Source organism: Leucoraja erinacea, chromosome 27, assembly GCF_028641065.1.
Source record: "Leucoraja erinacea ecotype New England chromosome 27, Leri_hhj_1, whole genome shotgun sequence".
In the NCBI taxonomy this organism is placed as follows: Eukaryota; Metazoa; Chordata; class Chondrichthyes; order Rajiformes; family Rajidae; genus Leucoraja; species Leucoraja erinaceus.
Window position 1 is genome coordinate 9,571,696 of NC_073403.1, and position 25,416 is coordinate 9,597,111.

General features: G+C 43.1%; 2 protein-coding genes across 3 annotated transcripts in view; both read left to right on the plus strand.

Annotated features, from left to right (window-relative positions):
• LOC129710187 (uncharacterized) overlaps positions 1-7,056 on the plus strand; it is a 76,695-nt gene extending 69,639 nt beyond the window's left edge. Inside the window, exons 23-26 of the mRNA XM_055656985.1 lie at positions 499-561; positions 2,603-2,800; positions 4,901-5,016; positions 6,507-7,056. Coding sequence (XP_055512960.1) covers positions 499-561; positions 2,603-2,800; positions 4,901-5,016; positions 6,507-6,732 — 603 coding nt within the window. The 3' untranslated portion in view covers positions 6,733-7,056. The remainder of the gene's footprint in view (positions 1-498; positions 562-2,602; positions 2,801-4,900; positions 5,017-6,506) is intronic.
• Positions 7,057-10,445: 3,389 nt separating this feature from the next.
• The window catches only part of LOC129710190 (ORM1-like protein 3), a 35,533-nt gene continuing 20,562 nt past the window's right edge, over positions 10,446-25,416 (plus strand). Inside the window, exons 1-2 of one of the 2 annotated variants that reach the window (XM_055656989.1) lie at positions 10,446-10,626; positions 22,601-22,714. In XM_055656989.1, the coding sequence (XP_055512964.1) occupies positions 22,682-22,714 (33 nt within the window). In that variant the 5' untranslated portion in view covers positions 10,446-10,626; positions 22,601-22,681. The remainder of the gene's footprint in view (positions 10,627-22,600; positions 22,715-25,416) is intronic. The other variant, XM_055656990.1, reaches the window with a different exon arrangement.

The following is a 25,416-nucleotide window of genomic DNA, read 5'->3' on the forward strand; positions in this document are numbered from 1 at the left end:
ACCAAAGTTCAACAGCTTCTATTGTGTGTTTTATGTCAATGTGCTTGTGATGCTGCTACAAGTAAGATTTTCATTGCTATATGTGTGCATTGGCAATAAACTCGACTTGACCTAAGTTAAAGTTGCCGTAAGAAGGTTCTATCTGTTTGTTTTTATCGTATGGTCCCAGTAATCCCTCACTCATTCCAACCTTGCGATTCTGAAAAACTAGTCTTTCATCTTATGTCTCTTTTCTTTCTAAGTAGATATCTTCATTAAATTGCCAGTGACGTGGGATATGTTTAAAATTACACCCGCCTTCTGTGAAGTGATGATGTAACTTTTTTCCCCCCTCTCTATTGTTTATACTGCTTTATATAATTGTGACTTTTTGTGTGATTGTTCTAAAAATTCTTGACCGAGATCCTTGGGAGTGTGCAATGCAGGAAAAGTCTGGCTCCATATTTTCCGCAAGGGGCCCTACTCAGTCACATGCATGTTTTTCTTTCCTGTAACTAGGTAGAAGTGGCTGATATCGCCCCCAGTCCAGTACCAAGTAACGTCATCCACCAAGGGTCAGTGGTAAGTTGTTTCTCCCTCAGCTGAGTTACAACCTCTCCTCCCTTCTCCTCTCTCCCATCAGGCAAAAGGTATAGAAGTGTGAAAACACACACCTCCAGATTCAGAGATAGTTTCTTCCCAGCTGTTATCAGGTGACTGCATCATCCTACCACATCTGGAGAGCAGTGCTGAACTACTATCTACTTCACTGTTGACCCACGGACTATACTTGATCGGATTTTGCTGGCTTTACCTTGCATTAAACGTTATTCCCTTTTTGTGTATCTGTACACTGTAAATTGATCAATTGTATTGTCTTTCTGCTGACTGGATAGCACGCAACAAAAGCTTTCCACTGTACCTTGGTACACATGACTATAAACTAAACCAAACTGAACTGAACATGTCTTGAACATGGATGACATTAGATTAAAGATCTGCAGCTGCTGATTTATCAAGGAAAATGCTGGAATAACTCAGTGGGCCAGGCAGCATCCCAGAGATACGATTTGACATGTTGAGTTACTGCAACATTTTGTGTCTTTCCTTGGTAAGGCAGCATCTGCAGTTCTTTGTTTCGACTTTTTAACTGCTCCACTGCGAAACCTCCTCAGGTTATGCCTACTTTGAAGAGGTTCTCCTCCACACTCTGAACTAGGGTCCCAATCCAAAACATCACCTATCCATGTTCTTCAGGGATGTTGGCTGACCCACTGAGTTACTCCACCATTTGATGTCTTTCCTCTGACATTAAATTAAAATTATTACGAATGAATGTCGTGATTTAGTGAGCACCTTTTAAGCATTTATTTCACAAGTCTCCTTCAAGCGTCATAAACGCTTCTGAAATCATTCACAATTTTAATTGAAGCAAATATACACATTGATATGAAACTTCTTCAACTTCTCACGGTATAAACATTGCTATTGATAGCGTTTGTTACTAAATGTATTGTTAACTCCTTCCCATTTCCCAGAATTTTTGTTAGATTAATAGCCAAGCTGTTTTTGTTCTCTGAGTGATTTTGTTTGATTAGATAGTTTTAGAAATGAATTACACAGAGATTGGTAGGGCCCCGAAGAGTGTTGTAGAACAGAGGGATCTAGGAAAGCAGGTACACCCTTTCTTGATAGTGCCAGAACATGGATATAGGGTAGTAAATAAGGTATTTGGTACATTGACCTTCATCAGTCAGTGAATTGACTGTAGAATATAGACACAAAGTGCTGGACTAACTCAGAAGGTCAAGCAGCATCTCTGGAGGAAAAAGGATGGGTGACGCTATCGATGTGGACCCTTCTTCAGACTGGTCTGAAGAAGGATCCCGACCCAAAGCATCACCCATTCTTTCTCCACAGAGATGTTGCCTGACCCACTGAGTTACTCCAGCACATTGTGTCTGGTACATACCAGCATCTGCGGTCCCTTTCTACACATTTTGAGCATGTTATGTTACAGTTCTACAAGACATTGGTGATGCTGCACTTGGAGTATTCTATTCAGATCTGGTCACCCTTCTATAGGAAGGATGTCATTAAGCTACAAATGATGCAGAGATTTAGGAGGATGTTAGGAGGACTTGAGGGCTGGAGCTATTGGGAGAGGTTGGGGAGGCTAGTGTTTAATTCCTTGGATCGCAGGAGGCTAAGAGGTGATCTTATAGAATTGTACATGATCTCATATAGGGTGAATGCACAGAGTATATTACCCAGAATCAAGAAACAGAGGACATAGGTTTATGGTGAGAGGGGAAACATTTAAACAGTACCTGAGGGGAAACCTTTTCACAGAGGGATGTGGTTTATGGAATGAGCTGCCAGAGGACGTAGTTGAGGGGGGACTGTGTGAAAAATAAGCAAAAGTTGGGAAAAAACAGAGGAGTGGGACAAGTTGAGCCAGCATTAGCTCGATGGGCCGATTGGCTACTGTTTGCACTAGATCCTCCTATCTTAGGAGCTCTTACCTTCGTGAAAATGCACCATTTAGAAATCACAGTAAAAAGACCTGACCTGGGGATTCAGACCCGATTGGATGCACTTCTTATTTGTGATGTACTTTCAGCTTCATCTGGTGGCCCTCAACACTCCTGTCACGGGTGAAATAGATGGCATACGTGGAGTCGATCTCCAGTGTTTCCAGCAGGCTCAGGAGGCCGGACTGCAGGGGACTTTCCGAGCTTTCCTCACCTCAAGAACCCAGGACTTGATTTCCATTGTGAAGCGATCGGATAGAGCATCCATGCCGGTGGCAAACCTCAAGGCAAGTGCTTGTGACACGAGAGATGTGGATACTGATTTTAACATGCAGCACCAACGTGATTCCACCGTTGCCATTTACACCAACTCTGGACCCAAGAGACTGCAGATGCTGGAATCTGTAGCAAAGAACAAACCTCCCTATTCCTTTTCTCCAGAGATGCTGCCTGACCCGCTGAGTTACTCCAGCATTTTACGTCTATCTTTGCTGAAGGAACTCAGCAGGTCAGACAGCATCTGAGGAGGGTGTGACTGGCTCAGTTCCTCCAGCAGTTATTTGCTTCTCCAGACCCATCTTTACTTGTTCCATTACCATTCTTCTGTTGTCTACTCTTATACCTTCTAACAATCCTGCTTTATCACATCCTTTCCCCTTCATCACTTCTCTTCCCCATTTACATCTATCGAGGTTGAGAAGGAGTTTCTTCCCAGAGGCAATTCGGACTGTAAACGCCTATCTCACCAGGGACTAACTCTACAGAACGTTTTTCCTTCCATTATTTATTATGTAAAAGAATATATGTGTTATGATTGTGTTTATAATTTGTTTGGTTGTTTTGTTGTTTGTCTTTTGCACAAAAGTCCGCGAGCATTGCCACTTTCATTTCACTGCACATCTCGTATGTGTATGTGACAAATAAACTTGACTTGACTTGACTTGACTTGACTTATCCTTGCATCTTAACAGTTGTAGGAGTGGGTACTTCCCACGAGTCTCTTGAACTAAACACAAAACATGGAGGCGGCATCATGTTGAGCCTCATTTCTAACATTCATTTCTCTTGACTGCTGTGAAACTGAATGTCAGAAGGCAAAGCAGAATTGTATCAATATTGCACGGTTCAACCAAGTTACCACAAATATCGGTTTATTTATTCATGTGTGTATATATTTATATTATGGTATATGGACACACTGATCTGTTTTGGAGTAAATGCCTACTATGTTCTGTGTGCTGAAGCAAAGCAAGAATGTCATTGTCCTATCAGGGACACATGACAATGAACTCACTTGAACTTGAACACCTTTATATTCTATTATAGATCCAAGATTTTCAAATTCTAATTTAAAATGATCAAATTAAAGGGCTTCTTTGGTTCTCCACAGATGCAACCTGACTTGCTGAGCATTTCCAATAGTTTCCATTTTACCTACATGCCATTAGAAAATAGATCCAATAGCTGTAAATTCTACATTCTCTGGACGCTTTCAAGAGCGAGCTAGACTTAAAAATTGCGGAGTCAGGGGATATGGGGAGAAGGCAGGAACGGGGTACTGATTGGGGATGATCAGCCATGATCACGTTGAATGGCGGTGCTGGCTCGAAGGGCCGAATGGCCTACTCCTGCACCTATTGTTTATTGTCTACATTAATGCAATTTGTCTCCATTGTAGATGAGGAGTTAATCAGTGCAGCACAGCGGTAGAGTTTAAGAGGGAACTGCAGATGCTGGAGAATCGAAGGTTACACAAAAAAGCTGGAGAAACTCAGCGGGTGCAGCAGCATCTATGGAGCGAAGAAAATAGGCAACGTTTCGGGCCGAAACCCTTCTTCAGAGAAGGGTTTCTCTGAAACGTTGCCTATTTCCTTCGCTCCATAGATGCTGCTGCACCCGCTGAGTTTCTCCAGCTTTTTTGTGTAACAGCGGTAGAGTTGTTGCCTTACAGCACCAGAGACCCAGGTTCGATCCTGTCTGTACGGAGTTTATACGTTCACCCCATGTCTGCGTGGGTTTTCTCTGGGTGCTCCGGTTTCCTCCCACACTCCAAACAAGGACCATACCCCTCTAAACCTTTTCTACCGAAAGGTAGACACAAAGTACTCGTGTAACTCAGCATCTCTAGAGAAACAGGATGGGTGATGTTTTGGGTCGGGGCCCTTCTTCAGATTGACCAGCATCTACAATTCCTTTCTACACAGTTTGTCTACCCAATGGGAGTTTGGTAGTTCCATTATTATAGTGGAGGGTTTGTGTCCTGTGTGTCTAACTTCGGGTAGTTTATTTCTTCTTTGTCTCTTCTTCTGCCTTTCTCAGTAAAATATCATTTGTGTTTATCCCAATACTGTTGTAACATGATGTTGTGAACCTCCCCTCTCTTACAGGGTGAAGTACTCTTTTACAACTGGAACAGTCTCTTCACTGGCTCTGGAGCACGTTTCAACCCCAAAGTGCCGATTTATTCATTCCGAGGTCAGAATGTCATGACCGATGCTTCATGGTGAGTACAGAATGCTTCAGTTCCCTCCACTGCGACGACACAGTGGTGCTGTCTGTACTTTCTGGCACTTTATCTGTCACATGTACTGAGGTACAGTGATATTTATTTTTGTATACAGTTCAGTACAAGTATCACAGAACATGGGCATGTAGATACATCTTAGATATGCATCTCAGGTACAGTAAAAGTGCCCAGCAGTAGTACACCGAGTCAAGGTTTTGAGGTTTGTTTATTGTCACATGTACCAATTAAGGTACAGTGAAATTCAGATTGCCATACAGTCATACTAATAAAGAGCAACAAGACAGCCAAATAAATGTTTAACATGAACATCCACCACAGCGACTCCCAAGTTCCTCACTCTGATGGAAGGCAAAATCTCTTCGTCTCTTCTTTGTTCTCCCGCAGTCGAGGCATTCGAACCTTCCGTTGTGGGAGCGATCTTGGCTCCCGCAACCGGTGGTCGAGCCCTCCGCATTGGGGCGATCAAGCTCCTGCATCGGGGGGATCTCAGCTCCCCGTGCCGGGCGATCGGACTCCCCAGTCGGGGCTGGTCGAACCTCCTGCGGCTTGGACCTTCCCGACTTCAGTCTCTACCCGAGACTGCGAGCTCCTCGATGTTGAAGTCCACAGGCCGCGGTTGGAGCGTCAATCCCAGGCAAGGGATCGCAGGCTCCGATGGTAAGTCCACGGCCCTGTGGTGGGGCTCAAAGTCAGTCTCGAGCAAGGCCGCCAGCTCCATGATGTTAGGCCGCAGAGCGTCCGGAGATACGATCCGGAAAATAATCGTATCTCCGGCAAGGTAAGAGATTGGGAAAAAAAGTTCCCCCAACACCCTCCCCCCCCCCACATAAAACAAACAAGAAAACACTACAACATACTCTTTAACACGTACTTAAAATAACAAAGTCGAAGATTGAAGAAGGTCACGACTTGAAACATCACCCATTCCTTCTGTCTAGAGATGCTGCCCAAGTTATTCCAGCATGTTGTGTGTGTCTACCCCAAGTTTATAGGTTAATTGGCTTGGTTAAAAAAAACCCTGTTAGTTGTCCCTGGTGTGTAGTGCTAGTGTACGGGTGATCGCTGGTTGGTGCAGACTAGGTAGGCCAAACGGCCTGTTTCCATGCTATTTCTCTAAAATCTAAAGCCTAAATAAGATGATTATTGTCAGAGTGCATCTGTAAGTGGTAAATTCATAAGATTTGACACAGCTGAACAGGGCAAAATGTCTGCATTGCAGAGCACAGACAGGTAAGGTGCAGTTCATTCAGCTTGACTGACCAATCTGTCAACATCAGTACAGATGGATCATCTCAGACCTGCTATGTCACTGCTGCCTGACCTGCTGTGTATTTCCAACGTGTTCCGATTTTATCTCAGGTTTCCGACATCTGCGGTATTGCCCATTTCTGTCAATGTTTCTGATGTGCCCAAGTCTTTCTAATTCCACAAGCCAATTCAATATTCGCTTTGATTTGTGTTACCAGGCCTCGTAAATTAGTCTGGCACGGATCGAACACCCGGGGAATACGAGCTGCAGACAACTATTGCAACGAGTGGCGAGGGGGATACGGTGCAAAGGGACTGGCGACCTCACTCTTAAACGGAAAACTACTGGAGCAACAATCGTACAGCTGCATCAGCTCCTTTATTGTGCTTTGCATTGAAAACAGCGTCCCACACACAGGCGTGGCAAAAATAAATAGTTATTAGAATCTGGCATTCGTTTTTTGCTTTTACACAAGGTCAAGTGATAAAGATACCCATCTCATACTGCGACACCAGTGAGATTCCCGGAAAGCATTTTAAGACTTCCTGAAAGGGACGTAAAAGTCGCTATGTAAATGCAAGCCTTTCATATTTTTTTGGTACTTTTTGTGAGAAAATGGGACAATGATATTGGAAATATTTCTCTCTTCAACATCTTTTAGATCTGTGCCCAAATGTTGTCATCTGTAACGTTTCCCAGAGACATGTGCATTTCAAGTGTATAGCTGCAGTTTTCCACATGAAATATTCTAATAAAAAAAATCCTGATGTCAACCCTTGTGCAAGTAGAACATGCATCATCAATTTGCATCTTGAATTATTTAAATGGAGGCAGTCTGGCATGTGTTATTAGCTTGTCCACTCACGCCGGCACCACAGGTTTGGTTTCATCCCAGAGAGAATTAAAATCCCCTCTCTGCAACGCTAGTGTGTAGAAAGGACTGCAGATGCTGGTGTTTACTGAAGATAGACACAAAGTGCTGGAGTAATGCAGTGGGTCAGGCAGCATCTCTGGAGAAAAAGGATGGTTGACATTTCGGGACGGGACCCTTCAGACTGGAGTAGGGTCCCGATCCAAAACATCACCCATCCTTTTTCTCCAGAGATGTTGCCTGACCCGTTGTGTTACTCTAGCACTTTGTGTCTCTCTCCAAAGCAAAATGAGCTTACACTCATTTTACAGTTTGAAGAAAGGTTCTGACCCTTAATGTCATCTATTCCTTTTCACCAAAGATACTGCCTGACCCGCTGAGATACTCCAGCTTTATGTGTCTATCTTGAGTTTACACTGCCCTGTTTCCGATGATCCCGATCCATAATGCAATACTATTTGCAAGAATGTTACCTTGATCGTCTCTCTCAAAGAAATAAGTAATGAGAAAAGGGATTGTTTTACCAGTGACATTGTGAATGCTCTCCTGAAATTGGCAGAGGGTTGTATTAAACACTCCCCACTTACAAAGTAAGCTCCTTGTCCTGATTTTCCCGATTAAGCCCGACCCATCAATGAGTTGCCTGCTGCTCACGCTCTAGTTATTAGACTGATTCTGCAGACAGCGTTTCATTCTCCATAACGCACGGCCCTTTGCAGCAGCCAAAATAAACGATTCTATACATGCACCCTTCAGACACACCGAAACAAACTCTGGCAAGATCCAACTGGCTACAAGATCTAACTGGCTACACACGTCGTCAAATCTAAGATGACGTGGACTTGTTATTGAAAAGGCCCAGTCACCTACATTTCAAAATAGACACACAAACAAGATGAAAAATATAAGATTTTTTTCTGATATTTACTCCTTGTGTAAAGTATGCCGTGACAAGTTTCACTATTGAAAAACATGAACCATTTAATCGCCATTTGAAATGATGTTAGCTTGGATTCAAGTGCCTTTGTTCTTCGGAGGTTAGCTACTTATTCTGCTAAAACTGTTTGCTTTGTGAAGCTAATTTCTACTTGAATCATTTCATATTTTCACATTTCCAGGGGGGGGGTCAGGGTGGCGCAGCAGTCGAGTTGCTGCCTTACAGCGAATGCAGCGCCGGAGACCCGGGTTCAATGCCGACTACGGGTGCTATCTGTACGGAGTTTGTACGTGCTCCCCGTGACCAGCGTGGGTTTTCTCCGAGATCTTTGGTTTCCTCCCACACTCCAAAGACGTACAGGTTTGTGGGTTAATTGGCATGGTAAATGTAAAAAAAAATTGTCCCTAATGGATGTAGGATAGTGTTAATGTGCGGGGATCGCTGGTCAGTGTGGACCCGGTGGGCCGAAGGGCCTGTTTCCATGCTGTATCTCTAAACTAAACTAAACTAAACACAGAAGGAGGCCGATTGAGTCTGTGCTGGCTGTCAGAGCACACCCTCAGTCCCACCCAAACACATACCCCCCTTTAATCTACCATACACCTGTCAATTCCTTCTCCATCTCCTGCCATCCACCTGCACTGAGGGATATTTCCAGTGGCCAATTAACCTGCCGGTTCACCTTTGGAATACAGCAAACCCGTTGCAGTCACAGGAGAACGTGCAAACTCCACACTGACAGTCAGGGTGGTCAGGGTCAAATGCAGGTCACTGGAGCCATGAAGCAACTGCGTTAATCACAGTGCACCGAAGCCAACGAACTGCACTGGTTACCACGCAACAAAAGCACCAAGACATTAAACTCAATAAACTAACCTCTGTGCCACATTATTGGACCATGTCATGTTTATATCACCCTTCTCCCTGAATCTTCGGGTTTACTCTTCTGTGTACTCTGGTCGAAGTGTCAGATCACAATATGGTCATATACAAAAGCAGAAATGTTATGAGACAATAGTCCAGCAATATCTGTGATGGAAAACGACGCAAGATGCTGGATAATCTCAGCTGGTTAGGCAGCATCTCTGGAGAACTTGGATAGGAGACGTCTCAGGTCAGGAGTCTTCTTCAGCCTAAGGAAGGATCCCTACCCAAAATGTCACCTATCCATTTCCATTGGTGCTGGCTCGAAGGGCCGAATGGCCTACTCCTGCAACTATTTTCTATATTTCTATGTTTCAGAGATGCTGCCTCACTCGCTGATTTACTGTGTTCCCTGTGACACAGTGCATTTACATCTTGTTGGATTCTTCTCCCTTTAGAAGGACACATTCAGGAACACTTTAACTGCATAAATTAATGTTCTTCAACCAATAAACATTATAAAATGAATGCAAAGCAGTGAAGATAATATTTCAGCATATAACATTTTCAAACTAAGCCAAGTGATGTTACAATTTCTGTCACTGTGGGAAATTTAATACATTTCTTCGTGCTATTAATGGTGTCATATTTCACCGAGGTTGCTTAATTTTTCAAGAACTGCATGCAGTGAGACTGTTAACAGGATATATAGCATTCTCGTGCCATTCTGGAGACCCAAAACATTGCCTATCTACAGAATGTTCTTCAGAGATGCCGTCTGACCTGCTGCTTGTGTTTTTTTTTTTAAATATCTGCAGTTCCTTTAAAACTGTTCCCATAAAAGTGCAGTTTTTAAAATTAATTTGTGCTGTGTGGGCAACTCTGGCAGGCTAGCATTTATTGTCCAAACATGGCTCTTTTTGAGAAGGTGGACACAAAATGCTGTAGTAACTCAGCAGGTCAGGCAGCCATCTCTGGAGGAAAATAATAGGTGACATTTCGGCTTGAGACCCTTCTTCAGACTGAAAGTCAAGGGAGAGGTAATGAAAAGGTACAGAACAAATCAGAACCAGCACCTGTGTTTAAGAGGGAACTGCAGATGCTGGAGAATCGAAGGTTACACAGAAAAGCTGGAGAAACTCAGCGGGTGCAGCAGCATCTATGGAGCGAAGGAAATAGGCAACGTTTCGGCCCGAAACGTTGCCTATTTCCTTCGCTCCATAGATGCTGCTGCACCCGCTGAGTTTCTCCAGCTTTTCTGTGTAACCCAGAACCAGCACCTTCTCTTTGCTGGGAATGATATGCAAAAATGCAGGGATGGACCATTGGGGGTGGTGCTGACAGCCTCCCACCGTAAGGGGGCGAGCTCGCTGCCGGAGTGGCGGGCCGATGACGTAACGGCGGGATGGTGTCGTCTCGGCGGGCTGGGTGACGTCACGGCGGGGTGACGTCACAGAGGGGTGACGTCAGGGGCGGGGTGGCGGCGGCGGCGGCGGCGGCGCGGACTGACGGACTCGCACTCGGGCGGCCGGAGCGGTGAGGTGAGGCGTGGAGGGCAGCGACAGACAGAGACACACACACACGGAGAGAGAGAGAGAGCTGACGGGCTGGCAGGCAGGAGCCTCGGGGCGCCCGCTGCCGTTTCTTCCACAGCCCGCGAGGCAGGTGAGTGATGAGGCAGCAGCTCGGCGCTGAGGGAGGGGTGTCCATTAAAGCGGCCGGCGGGCCCAGGGGGGTGGTAAACCTGACCCACACCGACGCCGACACAGGAGAGACAGAGAGGCCAACACAGACAGACAGAGACACAGAGACCAACAGACAGAGAGACCAACACAGACAGAGACCAACACAGACAGAGAGACCAACACAGACAGACTGAGACACAGAGAGAGACCAACACAGACAGACCAGAGACAGAGAGACCAACACAGACAGAGAGACCAACACAGACAGACCAGAGACAGAGAGACCAACACAGACAAACTGAGACACACATACCAACACAGACAGACTGAGACACAGAGACCAACACAGACAGACTGAGACACAGAGACCAACACAGACAGACTAGATACAGAGAGACCAACACAGACAGACTGAGACAGAGAGACCAACACAGATAGACCAGAGACAGAGAGACCAACACAGACAGACCAGAGACAGAGAGACCAACACAGACAAACTGAGAAACACATACCAACACAGACAGACAGATACAGAGAGACCAACACAGACAGACAGAGACAGAGAGACCAACACAGACAGACAGAGACAGAGAGACCAACACAGACAGACAGATACAGATACAGAGACCAACACAGACAGACAGATACAGAGAGACCAACACAGACAGACCAAGAGACCAACAGACAGACTGAGACACAGAGACCAACACAGACAGACTGAGACACAGAGACCAACACAGACAGACTGAGACACAGAGACCAACCCAGACAGACTGAGACACAGAGACCAACACACTGGACAGACCAGATACAGAGAGACCAACGCAGACAAACTGAGACAGAGACAGACAGATACAGACGCACTAGACAGACCAACACAGACAGACAGAGAGAACAACATAGACAGACTGAGACACAGAGACCAGACTGAGACAGAGAGACCAACACAGAGAGAGGCAGACAGTGTTGGACAGGGAGCACACAGATAGAGGCAGGCAGGTAGAGAGATTGAGGCTGGCAGATAGACACAAGACAGAGGGGCAGAGGCAAGACAGGCAGAGACAGAGAGGCTAGCTGGCAGATAGACACAAGACAGAGGGGCAGAGGCAAGACAGGCAGAGACAGAGAGGCTAGCTGACACAGATAGGCAGATAGAGATAGGCAGTGGGACAGATACAGTCAGACAGAGGGAAGAGGAAGACAGGCAGAGACAAGTGAGACAGGCAACCCCAGACAGGTAGGCAGAGAGATAGCAGTTGGCAGACAGATACAGATGGGCAGATGGAGAGAGATGGGACGATAGACACCAATAGAGGGCAGAGAGAGGCTGGCTGACCTAGATACAGTGCCCTCCATAATGCTTGGGACAAAGACCCATCATTTATTTATTTGCCCCTGTACTCCACAAGTTGAGATTTGTAATAGGGTGATTTCACGAAAGGTCACTGGAGCGTAGATCCGCACCCACGTGACCGAAAATTTGAAGTGGAGGACATGCTACACTTCCGGTACGTTAGTGAATGGGAAAACACGCACTTTCACACCCGTTAAAAACATCGAAAACGGCCAGTTTTTGAGCTGCAATTTATTGTGCCAGTCGGGGTGACCGTGAGGCACAGCTACCTAAATTTACAGCCCAAAAAAAAGATAGAAACTAAGGTAAAATCAAGAGGGAGCGGAAGTGCCAATCCAGCGGAAGTGAACAGTGGACGTGGAGATTTAAAGGTCCAAAACATCGGGAATTATCGCGTTTGCTCGCTGAATTTCATCAAAAGTAACTACTTATTTATTTATTTCTTTATCATCAAATACATTCCATGCTGCAGGCTTGTCTGTTATTAGATGATAAAGAAATAAATAAACAAGTAGTTTGAGTGAATGTGCATGTGCAGTCTTTAAACAAGAAACATTGAGAAATATATTTTGGAAAATAATAAAATGTCCTAATTTTGTCCAACTGACAGCTGACAATTATCCCATTCCTTAGCTTGCATCTGAGTAAAATTTATTTCAAAATGCATTGATAGTTTACCATTATTTAAATGGTAAATGTAGCTTCAGAAGCGTTTTCATTTTGCATGTTAAAACCCACCTGAGAACCATGGGCGATTTTGCAATTTTACTGAGGGATTTTTCACTTTTAAAACTTCTCATATAACAAATGAATAAAGATAAAAAAGTCAATAATGCCTTACTTTTGATGAAATTCAGCGAGCAAACGCGATAATTCCCGATATTTTGGACCTTTAAATCTCCACGGCAAATGTCCGCTGTTCACTTCCGCTGGATTGGCACCTTCAGCTCCCTCTTGAATTTACCTTAGTTTCTATCTTTTTTTTGGGCTGTAAATTTAGGTAGCTGTGCCTCACGGTCACCCCGACTGGCACAATAAATTGCAGCTCAAAAACTGGCCGTTTTCGATGTTTTTAACGGGTGTGAAAGTGCGTGTTTTCCCATTCACTAACATGTACCGGAAGTGTAGCATGTCCTCCACTTCAAATTTTCGGTCACGTGGGTGCGGATCTACGCTCCAGTGACCTTTTGTGAAATCACCCTATAGAAAAATTCACATGTGTTTAAAGTGCACATTGTCAGATTTGAATAAAGGCCATTTTTATACATTTTGGTTTTACCATGTAGAAATTACAGCAGTGTTTATACATAGTGCCTCCATTTCAAGGCACCATAATGTTTGGGACACAGCAATGGAATGTCACTGAAAGTAGTCATGTTTATTATTTTGTTGCATATCCTTTGCATGCAATGATTGCTTCTACGATTCATGGACATCACCAGTTGCTGGGTGTCTTCTCTGGTGATGCTCTGCCAGGCCTGTATTGCAGCCATCTTTAGTTTATGCTTGTTTTCAGGGGCTAGTCCCCTTCAGTTTTCTCTTCAGCATATAAAAGGCATGCTCAATTGGGTTCAGATGAGGTGATTGACTTGGCACTCAAGAATTGACGATTTTTTAGCTTTGTAAAATTCCCTTGTTGCTTTAGCAGTATGTTTGGGATCGTTTTCTTGCTGTAGGATGAACCGGTGGCCAATAAGGTTTGAGGCATTTGTTGCAACTTGAGCAGATAGGATCTGTCTGTACACTTCAGAATTCATTATACAACTACCATCAGCAGTTGTATCATCAATGAAGATAAATGAACCAGTACCTTCGGCAGCCATACTTGCCCAGACCATAACACCTCCACCACTGTTTCACAGATGATGTGGTATGCTTTGGATCTTGGGCAGTTCCTTCTCTTTTCCATACTTTGCTCTTGTCATCACTCTGATATGTTAATCTTTGTCTCATCTCAAGATCCTTTTCCAGAACTGTGGTTGCTCTTTTAAGTACTTCTTGGCATCCTATTTAGCAGCTAACTAGTGGTTTGCATCTTGCAGTGTAGCCTCTGTATTTCTGTTCATGAAGTCTTCTGCGTACAATGGGCATTGACAAATCCACACCTGACTCCTGAAAAGTGTTTCTGATCTGTCGGACAGGTGTTTGGAAATGGGGGGGGGGGGGGGGACACTATGTATAAACACTGCTGTAATTTCTATGGTGAATGGTGAAACCAATGGTTTCACCAAAATGTATAAAAATGGCCATGAATAAAATCTGACAGTCCACTTTAACCATGTGAATTTTTCTATTATAAATCTCAAATTGTGGAGTACAGAGGTAAATAAATAAATGATGGGTCTTTGTCCCGAACATTATGGAGGGCATTATGAAGATCGACAGGCAGATAGAGATAGACAGGCAGAGGGGCAGATAGAGTCGGGCTGAGGCAGACGGAGAAAGGCAGAGACAGGTAGATGGAGATAGACACAGGCAGATGGATGGAGCGAGACGGCCTGACTGAGATGGGTAGACAGACGGAGTCAGGTAGACAGTCAGGCAGAGTGAACGGGCTTGTGTGGGAAAACTGACAAAAAGATGAGCAGGCAGGGGTGGATGGGTGCGCACACACAGGCAGGGAGGTGAACAGGTAGGCATTAACACAGACAGACAGACCCAGGCAGCATCCATCGTCAACGGGGTTTGCATTGCAGAACTCTTCTACCTCACATGGTGTTTTCTCCTCACAAAGAGGAGAAAAGATCCACACTTGGATGAGCAAATAATTTTATGGGGTCGCTGTGTGCTGAGAACTGAACAATTGATCTAAACGCCTGAGTTTAAATTCCTCCAGAGCAGTTTAGTAACTCCGTAATTTTGGAAGTTAAAGGTTATTTTTGGTAACTGTAGAAACTCAACTGGGTTGTTATATTTAAAAAAAACAATCTGATCCATGAATCATCAGGTAGAGACATCTGCAGTTCTTCTTTTGTCTGACAGATATCGTATTTGACTCTAAATCCAATAATGTGGTTAACTCTTAAGTATCCTATGAAATATCCTAGGGGCCGATTAGGGATGAAGAGATGGGATAATTCATGGGCCGCTATTACTAAACCTTATCGGAATTGTTATTTTTGTGGGAGAGAATGTTTCTTTTCAAGCCTTAAGTTACAGTACAAAAATGTTACTGTCATTTCAGTTATGCAATAGGATTGCAGCTAAATAGAGACTTTTGGTTCCACACAAAAATAACTTGTGTATCTGCCATTGCGAATAAAAGTAGTGAGTTCTCAATTGAGTGATTGAAAAAAAAATCGAGCAATTGCTTGCCATGTGTAATGTGGAGCACTTTCTCTCTTGCAGAGTATTGAGAACTCTGAATCTAGCAAAGGAGCAGGCCAGTGTTGTATATCAAATGACCAAATGGTTTAGAATTACAATGGACATGAGAAATAGTTAGACTGCTTAGGGTGCTGAATTTTGGAAATTTGAATGCTGTGGAGGAGAGGGATTTATTAAAGAAGCCATTCATTCATTTTTTGTCTGTGTCTGTAGTTTTGAAGGGATTTCCAATTAGTCTTGCTTCACAGTCCTGCAGGTTTTCCCTTTGAAAACCATTACCTACCACATTTATAGGCAGTGCATTCCAGATTTATTAGAGCCTGTGTTGTAATTATTAAACTTCATAGTTATATTTTTGACAAGTGGAAAATTTTCAGGAGGGCATAGGATGAACTTTTGCTAAACATCGCAAATTAGAGAATTGTGTTATCTGTCTTGTGCTTGAGTTTCTATTGTTTATAAATTGAATAGTGGGCATGTTTACTTGTATTGTAGGTGATTTTAATGTGGGTGAATTATGGTGAGTAGGGCTAATAATGGAATCATTACTGACCTGTAGAATAATCCTACTCTAAGTTTAACATAATGCCATTGTTGTTTAATGGTATAACTCTTCTGACCATAGAGCCTGCAATACATACTCACTGTCACCAGATCTCCCGCATGAGGGAGTATATTTCTGTTAAAGCTTTCTCGGTTCCATTCCACTATCATTCTTAATGTGCGATTGAGGAGTGCTGATAGAATATCAGATTATGATTAACATTGCAACAAAGTCTGACTTCCTTCCTCTCAAATTTTTCTTCCAAATTCAGCCATGAGATATGGGCTTTGCTGGCATAGCATCACCAATCCAGCTAGTCCTTGCAATGGGGGTCGTGAGATGCATGCTTGAGTTGCTGCACTCATTATTGGTGTTATGGTGACCTAACGATAATGAAGCAAGATGATTATATATCCAGTGTGTATGAAGGAACTGCAGATGCTGGTTTACATTGAAGATAGGCACAAAATGCTGGAGTAACTCAGCAGGACAGGCAGCATCTCTAGAGAGAAGGAACGGGTGACGTTTCTGGTTGAAACCCCTTTTCTGAAGAAGGGTCTCGACCTGAACCTCACCCATTCCTTCTCTCCAGAGATGCTGCCTGTCCTGCTGAGTTACTCCAGCATTTTGTGTCTTATCTTTTGATTATATATTCACATCAGTGTATGAGTGTGTGCTGGAGGGGAGCTTGGAGGTGGTAGTTATGTCCAAGCTCCTGATGTCCTTGTCATTCTGTGTGGTTGTGATCATGTGCTGGGACATGCTGTTGATGAATCACGACAGGCTGCAAGTGTGCATCCTGGAGGTGATTCATGTTACAACAAGGCCCTCTGAGGTGTGATATCCTTTATACATTGTCGTAACCCAGTAAAGAGATATTTTAGTGCTCCCACTGCAGTCTATAGAAACATAGAAAATAGGTGCAGGAGTAGGCCATTCGGCCCTTTGAGCCTGCACCACCATTCAATATGATCATGGCTGATCATCCAACTCGGTATCCTGTACCTGCCTTCTCTCCATACCCCCTGATCCCTTTAGCCACAAGGGCCACATCTAACTCCCTCTTAAATATAGCCAATGAACTGGCCTCAACTACATTCTGTGGCAGAGAATTCCAGAGATTCGCCACTCTCTGTGTAAAAAATGTTTTTCTCATCTCAGTCCTAAAAGATCTCCCCTTTATCCTTAAACTGTGACCCCTTGTTCTGGACTTCCCCAACATCGGGAACAATCTTCCTGCTTCTGGCCTGTCCAACCCCTTAAGAATTTTGTAAGTTTCTATAAGATCCCCCCTCAATCTTCTACATTCTAGCGAGTACAAGCCAAGTCTATCCAGTTTTTCTTCATATGATAGTCCTGACATCCCAGGAATCAGTCTGGTGAACCTTCTCTGTACTCCCTCTATGGCAAGAATGTCCTTCCTCAGATTAGGCAAGAATGTCCTTCCTCAGAATATGCACAAACTATGAAGATAACCTATAAGAAATTGTGCACGAGTACATTAATTAAGCAGATCCATTATAAGGAAGGACTCAAGGATGAATTGCCAGTTGCCTCGTGTAGAATTTGGTCTGATATCTGTTGAGATCCTTTTTTTCCTGAGCTTAAAAATTATTTCTATTAAGCACTTACTTAAGCACTTATCACTTCAATTAAAGCTCCATCCAAAAGCTCACTGACATTTTTGTGATTACTGAATTAATGACGGCAATGTCCTGTGAAGTTTGCAAGTCTGGTCCAGTTTCTGGGAATTTCTATCTTGTACCCAGGAAAGATCATAAAATAATTAATGTGATAAGCAAGGTCCAATACTGCCTTTCTTCCTCTCCACTGCGCTGTTTGCTCTCCAGGTAGTTATTGATTAAAGCTTTAAAATCCTGGATTCTCTTAACACATATTGTGACCTTCAGGCCCTTAAAACCCAGGGCTGACTGCAGCCAATTATTAACTGAAAATAAAAACAAGCTTAAGTCCGAAATAATTAAAAAATACTGGAAATGTTTTGTGGATTATGCAGCATCTGTGGAATGAGAAGCAGTTGATGATTCGAGTCAATATAATAGTATATATGATTCGAGTTCAACATAATAGTATAAGGGGTAAGAGTGTTGTAAAAACAAGCCTGAAGGCTTTGTGTCTCAATGCAAGGAGCATTCGTAATAAGGTGGACGAGTTGAATGTGCAGATAGTTATTAATGACTATGATATAGTTGGGATCACGGAGACATGGCTCCAGGGTGACCAAGGCTGGGAGCTGAACATCCAGGGATATTCAATATTCAGGAGGGATAGACAGAAAGGGAAAGGAGGTGGGGTAGCGTTGCTGGTTAGAGAGCAGATTAACGCAATAGAAAGGAAGGACATTAGCTTGGAGGATGTGGAATCGATATGGGTAGAGCTGCGAAACACTAAGGGGCAGAAAACTCTAGTGGGGAGTTGTGTACAGGCCACCTAACAGGAGTTGGGGGTGGCATCAAACAGGAAATTAGAAATGCGTGCAACAAAGGTAAAACAGTTATAATGGGTGACTTCAATCTACATATAGATTGCGTGAATCAAATTGGCAAGGGTGCTGAAGAAGAGGATTTCTTGGAATGTATGTGGGATAGGTTTCTAAACCAACATGTAGAGGAACCAACGAGAGAGCAGGCTATTCTAGATTGGGTATTGAGTAATGAGGAAGGGTTAGTTAGCAGTCTTGTTGTGCGTGGCCCCTTGGGCAAGAGTGACCATAATATGGTTGAGTTCTCCATTAGGATGGAGAGTGACATTGTTAAGTCAGAAACAAGGGTCCTGAACTTAAAGAAAGGTAACTTTGAGGGTATGAGACGTGAATTGACCAAGATAGACTGGCAATTGATTCTTAATGGGTTGACAGTGGATATGCAATGGAAGGCATTTAATGACTGCATGGATGAACTACAACAATTGTTCATCCCAGTTTAGCAAAAAAATAAATCAGGGAAAGTAGTGCATCCGTGGATAACAAGGGAAATCAGGGATAGTATCAAAACAAAAGACGAAGCGTACAAATTAGCCAGAAAAAGCAGCCTACCAGAGGACTGGGAGAAATTCAGTCCAGCAGAGGAGGACAAAGGGTTTAATTAGGAAAGGGAAAATAGATTATGAAAGAAAACTGTCAGGGAACATAAAAACTGACTGCAAAAGATTTTATAGATATGTGAAGAGAAAAAGATTAGTTAAAACAAATGTAGGTCCCTTGCAGTCAGAAACAGGAGAATTGATCATGGTGAACAAGGACATGGCAGACCAATTGAATAACTACTTTGGTTCTGTCTTCACTAAGGAAGACATAAATAATCTGCCGGAAATAGCAGGTGACCGGGGGTCAAATGAGATGGAGGAACTGAGTGAAATCCAGGTTAGCCGGGAAGTGGTGTTAGGTAAATTGAATGGATTAAAGGCCGATAAATCCCCAGGGCCAGATAGGCTGCATCCCAGAGTACTTAAGGAAGTAGCCCCAGAAATAGTCGATGCATTAGTGATAATTTTTCAAAACTCTTTAGATTCTGGAGTAGTTCCTGAGGATTGGAGGGTAGCTAATGTAACCCCACTTTTTAAAAAGGGAGGGAAAGAGAAAACGGGGAATTACAGACCAGTTAGTCTAACGTCGGTAGTGGGGAAACTGCTAGAATCAGTTATTAATGATGGGATAGCAGCATATTTGGAAAGTGGTGAAATCATTGGACAAAGTCAGCATGGATTTATGAAAGGTAAATCATGTCTGATGAATCTTATAGAATTTTTCGAGGATGTAACTAGTAGAGTGGATAAGGGAGAACCAGTCGATGTGTTATATCTGGACTTTCAGAAGGCTTTCGACAAGGTCCCACATAAGAGATTAGTATACAAACTTAAAGCACACGGTATTGGGGGTTCAGCATTGATGTGGATAGAGAACTGGCTGGCAGACAGGAAGCAAAGAGTAGGAGTAAACGGGTCCTTTTCACAATGGCAGGCAGTGACTAGTGGGGTACCGCAAGGCTCAGTGCTGGGACCCCAGCTATTTACGATATATATTAATGATTTGGACGAGGGAATTGAAGGCAACATCTCCAAGTTTGCGGATGACACGAAGCTGGGGGGCAGTGTTAGCTGTGAGGAGGATGCTAGGAGGCTGCAAGGTGACTTGGATAGGCTGGGTGAGTGGGCAAATGCATGGCAGATGCAGTATAATGTGGATAAATGTGAGGTTATCCACTTTGGTGGCAAATACAGGAAAGTAGACTGTTATCTGAATGGTGGCCAATTAGGAAGGGGAGATGCAACGAGACCTGGGTGTCATGGTACACCAGTCATTAAAAGTAGGAGAAACTGCAGGTGCAGCAGGCAGTGAAGGACGTGAATGGTATGGTAGCTTTCATAGCAACAGGATTGGTGGATAGGAGCAGGGAGGTTCTACTGCAGTTGTACAGGGTCTTGGTGAGACCACACCTGGAGTATTGCGTACAGTTTTGGTCTCCTAATCTGAGGAAAGACATTCTTTATTGCCATAGAGGGAGTACAGAAAGGTTCACCAGACTGATTCCTGGGATGTCAGGACTGTCTTACGAAGAAAGACAGGATAGACTCGGTTTGTACTCGCTAGAATTTAGAAGATTGAGGGGATGGGAAGATGATCTTATAGAAACTTACAAATTTTTTAATGGGGTGGGGTGAAAAGGTGGACAGGCTAGATGCAGGAAGATTGTTTCCGTTGTTGGGGAAGTCCAGGACAAGGGGTCACAGTTTAAGGATAATGGGGGAAATCTTTTAGGACCGAGATGAGAAAAACATTTTGCACACAGAGAGTGGTGAAACTCTGGAATTCTCTGCCACAGAAGGTAGTTCCTCCATGAGGGAAAGTGGAAGAGCTGTTTAGATCATTGAAAAGTGTGAAGGGAAGAAATAAAATGACAGATGCTGAATCTTTGGCAGTAGCATGTTGACAAACTGTAAGCAAGGTAGTGATTTGTGAAAATGGAAGAGCAGACGAGGAAATGGTCCCTATGGAATGTTGAAAAGTAAGTGTGTTGGGATTGGATTATCATTAAAAGAGGCAGAAATATAAAGGGATGATCAATTGAATGTGGATGCTGATTGAGTGCAAAGTGAGGACCTGGAAGCTTTGTCCATGCTCTATTCAGAAGGAAATGGGGTGAGATTAGAGACGTGGAACATAGACTAGATGCAGTCAAGTGATCTGTGAACTAATTTTCCTTCTCTTACTTGGGTGTCTATGCTGTATACTTTGCCTTTATTCTTTGACTGAATTATTTACACTGACTCGATGCCCGTAGGATAGGCTGGGATGAAGATGGGGTTAATGTTTGATTGAAAAGGCACTGCAACTGGCATCTGTGTCTGCTGTGGAATGACAGGAACTTTTGTTTATTTAGCAGCATTTGCACACGTCTATGTTCCAGGGTGCTTTGAGGAAAGAGAAAAGAGTGAGCAAGAAGTAAAAGCAGGCAGGTTAGTAGGGAGGCCAGGTCCATCACATCGCATTTTTCTGTTTGTCGTACATTCCAGCCACCCGAGAATGATCAGTATTTCAATAGAGGAATGGTTCAAATCCCTTTCTGACAACTGTAAGCTGCAATCAGAAGATAAAGAAAGCCAATTCTGTTCTTGTTTCAGTTTGGTTAACTTGCTAGTGGGGTCATGTGTAAAATAAGCTTCACACTGCCCCCTGTAAATGCTTAAACCTGCTGCCTTTGGGAAAAGTAATAACAGTTTTTCCAAAACATACTCAAAACTATGTAATTTTGTGTAATTTAAAATTTTCTGTTTAATCATACTTCAGCATAAATGATACATGGCAAGAATTTTTTTTTGTTCTTTTTCATTCTGTTCACTTTTGTCCTCGCATTGAGACTACCAGATGCAGTTCAAGGACTTTTTATTGTTATCGAGCAATGAGCAAAGCACAACAGCTGTAATGCAAGGTTCCTGAGAGGCAGAAAGACAATGTAACTCGATTAGTAGATGATGTGAGCCTGGGATTTAAAAACCTTTGCATTTTTATGATGAAGGACAGAATGAAGGTAGTCTAATTAGGGCGTTTTGAATTCTGGGGAATGTTTTTTTTTGGAAGCGATTATTTTCTCTCTCTCTTTCTCTCTCTCTACCTCCCCCTCCTCCAATCACTCGCCCCAGAAAATCGGGATTGTGTTTGTGTGGGCAGTTTTGCACTGATAATGAGATTGTACAGTCAGCAAACGGATGCGTTTGTCTGCTCAAAACATCTCTTCCAATAATGTACTTCCATTTGCTTTGAACTAGATAACATTTTGGAACGTAAAATACCCAGTGGAAAATTAAACTGAAAATAAGAGTATTGACTTTTGGGCAACAGAATCTATGGTGCATTATTCTGCTGCACCTGACCCACAGTGACCTCAGAGTCTGGTTCTTTGATCACTTTTCAGACTTGCGGAATATGTTTTGTGTATTTTTGCAGCAGAATGAAACATCATGGTGCTGAGAGCCACAATCAGCCTTTCATAATGATGGCATGAATTATTTCAGTCCTGGCATGAGCATAAATTTTGAATAGCAATAAACAAATGATCCTTAGAACCAGGGAATTTGGGATTGTGCCTGAATTACACTATTTGTCCTTCTGGTCAATTTTTGTGATGTTTTATTTTAATGCTATATTGCAAACTATTTAGTTTGGGACATGATTTTATTGTACTCTACAATTACCCATCATTTTCATTACAGCAGCTTGATGTGGACAGTGTATGCTGCAGAATATTTGGCAGTTATTGTGCGGTGCTTTATCAAAGTCGACCAAGGCACTTCATGCAACTAAATTACACTTCTGCTCATCCAGAGGTACTCTCATTCGAAGAAAAATGAATGAATTTTTATCAGCCTTAATATCACTTTGAAGTAGCACTGAATCTACAGAGATGAGTGCAGTTACAGTACAAGACAATCAATAAATGACCTTGTTAATGGAATAAGCACAGTTGAAGGATATTGTTACAGTATTTACAGTACCCTCCATAATGTTTGGGCCAAAGACCCATCATTTATTTATTTGCCTCTGTACTCCATAATTTGAGATTTGTAATAGAAATAAATCACATGTGGTTAAAGTGCACATTGTCAGATTTTATTAAGGCCATTTTTATACATTTTGGTTTCATTATGTAGAAATTACAGCAGTGTTTATACATAGTCGTCCCCCCATTTCAGGGCTCCATAATGTTTGGGACACATGGCTTCACAGGCGTTTGTAATTGCTCAGGTGTGTTCAATTGCCTCCTTAATGCAGTTATAAGAGAGCTCTCAGCACTCATCTTTCTCCCGTCTTTCCATCACCTTTGGAAACTTTTATTAATATGATAATATGAGGACCACAGTTGTGCCAATGAAAGTCAAAGAAGCCATTATGAGACTGAGAAACAAAAATAAAACCATTAGAGACATCAGCCAAACCTTAGGCTTACCAAAATTAACTGTTTGGAACATCATTAAGAAGAAAGAGAGCACTGGTGAGCTTACTAATCACAGAGGGACTGGCAGGCCAAGGAAGACCTCCACAGCTGATGACAGAAGAATTCTCTGTATAATAAAGAAAAATCCCCAATCACCTGTCCGACAGATCAGAAAGGACTTTGGACTTTTTTTTTGCATTAATATTGGGATTTTTCTAATTTATTGATTTTTTTGTTGTTTTTGTTTAATATGTTGCTTTGAGTACTATGTTTACAGACCTGTAATGCTGCTCTGCTGCTGCAAGAAAGAATTTTGGTGCTCAGTTTCCAGTAATTATGACAGTTAAGCATTCTTGACTTGCCATCAAAATTATTCAGAAGTATTGGTTTAAGGTCACAATAAAGGCTTTGTTCATACTTAGCTTTTTGAAACTGTGCCTTTTGTCATAAAACATGAGAATGACAGCACTTTGCATCCTTATATTTCCTCATACGTATTTGTTAGTATTATTTCACAAAAATCTAAATGTTCTATGTGGAGTAATCTGTAGAATTATTTTGAGGCTTTGATGAGATTTTCCAATGCTGGACACAAGACATGCAAACAGAAAGGTCTGCTGACACAAATTGTTCAGGTTCAGACACCGACTTAGATTCAAATGGACTGCAAGTGCCCATGAATCTTGACTCCAGTATTTGTCTAATTTTTTCAAATAACCGAGGTTATCCATTTTGGTGGCAAAAACGGGAAAGCAGATTATTATCTAAACGGTGGCCGATTGGGAAAGGGGGAGATGCAGCGAGACCTGGGTGTCATGGTACACCAGTCATTGAAGGTAGGCATGCAGGTGCAGCAGGCAGTAAAGAAAGCGAATGGCATGTTGGCTTTCATAGCAAGAGGATTTGAGTATAGGAGCAGGGAGGTTCTACTGCAGTTGTACAGGGTCTTGGTGAGACCACACCTGGATTATTGCGTGCAGTTTTGGTCTCCAAATCTGAGGAAGGACATTATTGCCATAGAGGGAGTGCAGAGAAGATTCGGACTGATTCATGGAACTGCTTATGAACTGGATAGACTTGGTTTATACCAAAGTTTGGGAGATTGAAGGGGATCTAAATCAGAAACTTCCAAAATTCTTAAGGGGTTGGACAGGCTAGATGCACAGATTGTTAAGTGGGGGGTACATTAAATAATATTTTAAAACCGTAATAACTAAGAGTGTTTCTCTGGAACTCTCTGCCATATAATTGGCTTATTCAGGGTCCCATTTATTGAGGTTCACTTGCACCTCCTCCAACCTCGTCTACTGTATCCGCTGTTCCAGGTGTAGACTCCTGTATATCGGTGAGGCCAAGAGCAGGCTCGGCGCTTGTTTCGCTGAACACCTCCGCTCTGTCCGCCTAAACCTACCTGATCTCCCGGTTGCTCAACACTAAACCTCGTCTACTGTATCCGCTGTTCCAGGTGTGGACTCCTGTATATCGGTGAGGCCAAGAGCAGGCTCGGCGCTTGTTTCGCTGAACACCTCCGCTCTGTCCGCCTAAACCTACCTGATCTCCCGGTTGCTCAACACTAACTTCTCCTCCCATTCCCACACTGACCTTTCGGTCCTAGGCCTCCTCCATTGTCAGAGTGAGATCCAGCGCAAATTGGAGGAACAGCATCTCATATTTTGCTTGGGCAGCTTATACAGCTTGCCAACGGTATGAACATTGACTTCTCTAACTTCAGGTAGCCCTTACTTTTCCTCTCTCTCCATCCCCTCCTCTTTACCAGTTCTCTGACCAGTCTTACTGTCTCCGACTACATTTTATCTCTGTATCGCCCACTCCCCTGACATCAATCTGAAGAAGGATCTTCACCCGAAACGTCACCCATTCTGTCTCTCCAGAGATGCTGCTTGGCCCACTGAGTTACTCCAGCATTTTGTATCTATATTCGATTTAAACCAGCATCTGCAGTTCTTTCCAACACATTTTGATAATCTAGCTTACTGGATGCAGCAAACATCTCAGGAAGGGGTGGAAAATAGCATTCTACATGAGATGCAGTTTAACCGTTACAATACAACAGAGCCTACACACAAGACTTTG